This window comes from Acanthisitta chloris, unplaced genomic scaffold (assembly GCF_000695815.1).
Source record: "Acanthisitta chloris isolate BGI_N310 unplaced genomic scaffold, ASM69581v1 scaffold16719, whole genome shotgun sequence".
In the NCBI taxonomy this organism is placed as follows: domain Eukaryota; kingdom Metazoa; phylum Chordata; class Aves; order Passeriformes; family Acanthisittidae; genus Acanthisitta; species Acanthisitta chloris.
The window spans coordinates 6,689-7,917 of record NW_008693236.1 but is presented as its reverse complement, the minus strand read 5'-3'; the positions used below and the strand labels follow the sequence as shown (position 1 = coordinate 7,917).

The following is a 1,229-nucleotide window of genomic DNA, read 5'->3' as shown; positions in this document are numbered from 1 at the left end:
ATAGAATCATGGAATGCTAAGAGGTTGGGATGGAGCTTAGGGATCATCCAGTGCCAACCCTCTGCCCTGGGCAGGGAAATCTCCCACCAGGGCAGGTTGGGCAAGGGTTTGTCCAACCTGGAATGGACACTGACAGGGTTGGAGCATCCACAACCTGTGCCAGTGTCTCACCACCCTCCCAGGGAAAAACTTCTCCCTAAGATCTCCCCTAACTTTCCCTCTCTCCATTTCTCCCCATTCCTCCTCGTCCTGTCCCTGCAGCTCCTCCCCAAGTCCCTCTGCAGCTTCCCTGGAGCTCCTGCAGCTCCTTGGAGGTCTCCACACAAACTTCTCCTCTCCAGCCCCAACTCTCTCCTGGGGAAGGTTCTCCAATCCTCTCTCAGTCTCGTGGTCTCCTCTGGATTTGCTCCAACAGTTCCATGTTGGGACATCACAACTGTCCCAGCACTTCAGGTGGAGCAGAGTGGGAGGAATCTTTTCCCTCCATGGATTGAGTTGGATTTTGGGCCGTTGAGTTGGTCATCAACATCACTCCCAAGTCCTTCTTGAGCTGCTCTCCATCCCTGTCCAGCCTGTGGGTTTTCCTGGGATTGTCCTGACCCACTTGATCCCTCTGTGATCTACTTGATCCCTCTGTTCCCATCGTTCCAACCTGCCCAAGGTGTGAGCAGAAGCAGCTGATGGTGCTTTGTCCCTCCAGGGCTGCAGTGGCTGAGGACAGGCTCGAGCCAGGCGCTGGCCTTGTGCCACTGGATCTCCTCTCTCCATGGATCTCTCTTCCCACACCTCTCCGTGAGTCTTTCCAGGTCTCACTCCTGCTGCTGGGGGAGGCAGGGATGGATGGGGAGGTCACTTGGGGTGGTGAAGGGTCCCATTTCATGCTGGAGAGCCACCAGAATGCTGGGGAATAAAGATTGGAGATCTCTGGAGCATCTGGAGATCTCCTCGGGGAGCTCTGGAGCATCTGGAGAGCTCTGGAGCACCTGAAGGTCCCTCTGGAGCACCTGGAGATCCTCTTGGGAATCCCTGGAGATCCTCTGGGGGATCTCTGGAGCACCTGGAGATCCTCTTGGGGATCCCTGAAGATCCTCTGGGGGATCTCTGGAGGACCTGGAGATCCTCTTGGGGATCTCTGAAGATCCTCTTGGGGATCTCTGGAGGACCTGGAGATGCTCCTGGAGATCTTTGGGGCATCTGGAGATCTCTGGAGCACCTGGAGATGCCCCTGA

The 1,229-nt window shown here is 56.3% G+C and overlaps 1 protein-coding gene across 1 annotated transcript in view; it reads left to right on the top strand.

The window, feature by feature from the left end:
• Positions 1-700: 700 nt before the first annotated feature.
• AAAS (achalasia, adrenocortical insufficiency, alacrimia) overlaps positions 701-1,229 on the top strand; it is a gene marked incomplete at both ends in the record, with an annotated part of 7,169 nt that continues 6,640 nt past the window's right edge. Inside the window, one exon of the mRNA XM_009083013.1 lies at positions 701-792. Coding sequence (XP_009081261.1) covers positions 701-792 — 92 coding nt within the window. The remainder of the gene's footprint in view (positions 793-1,229) is intronic.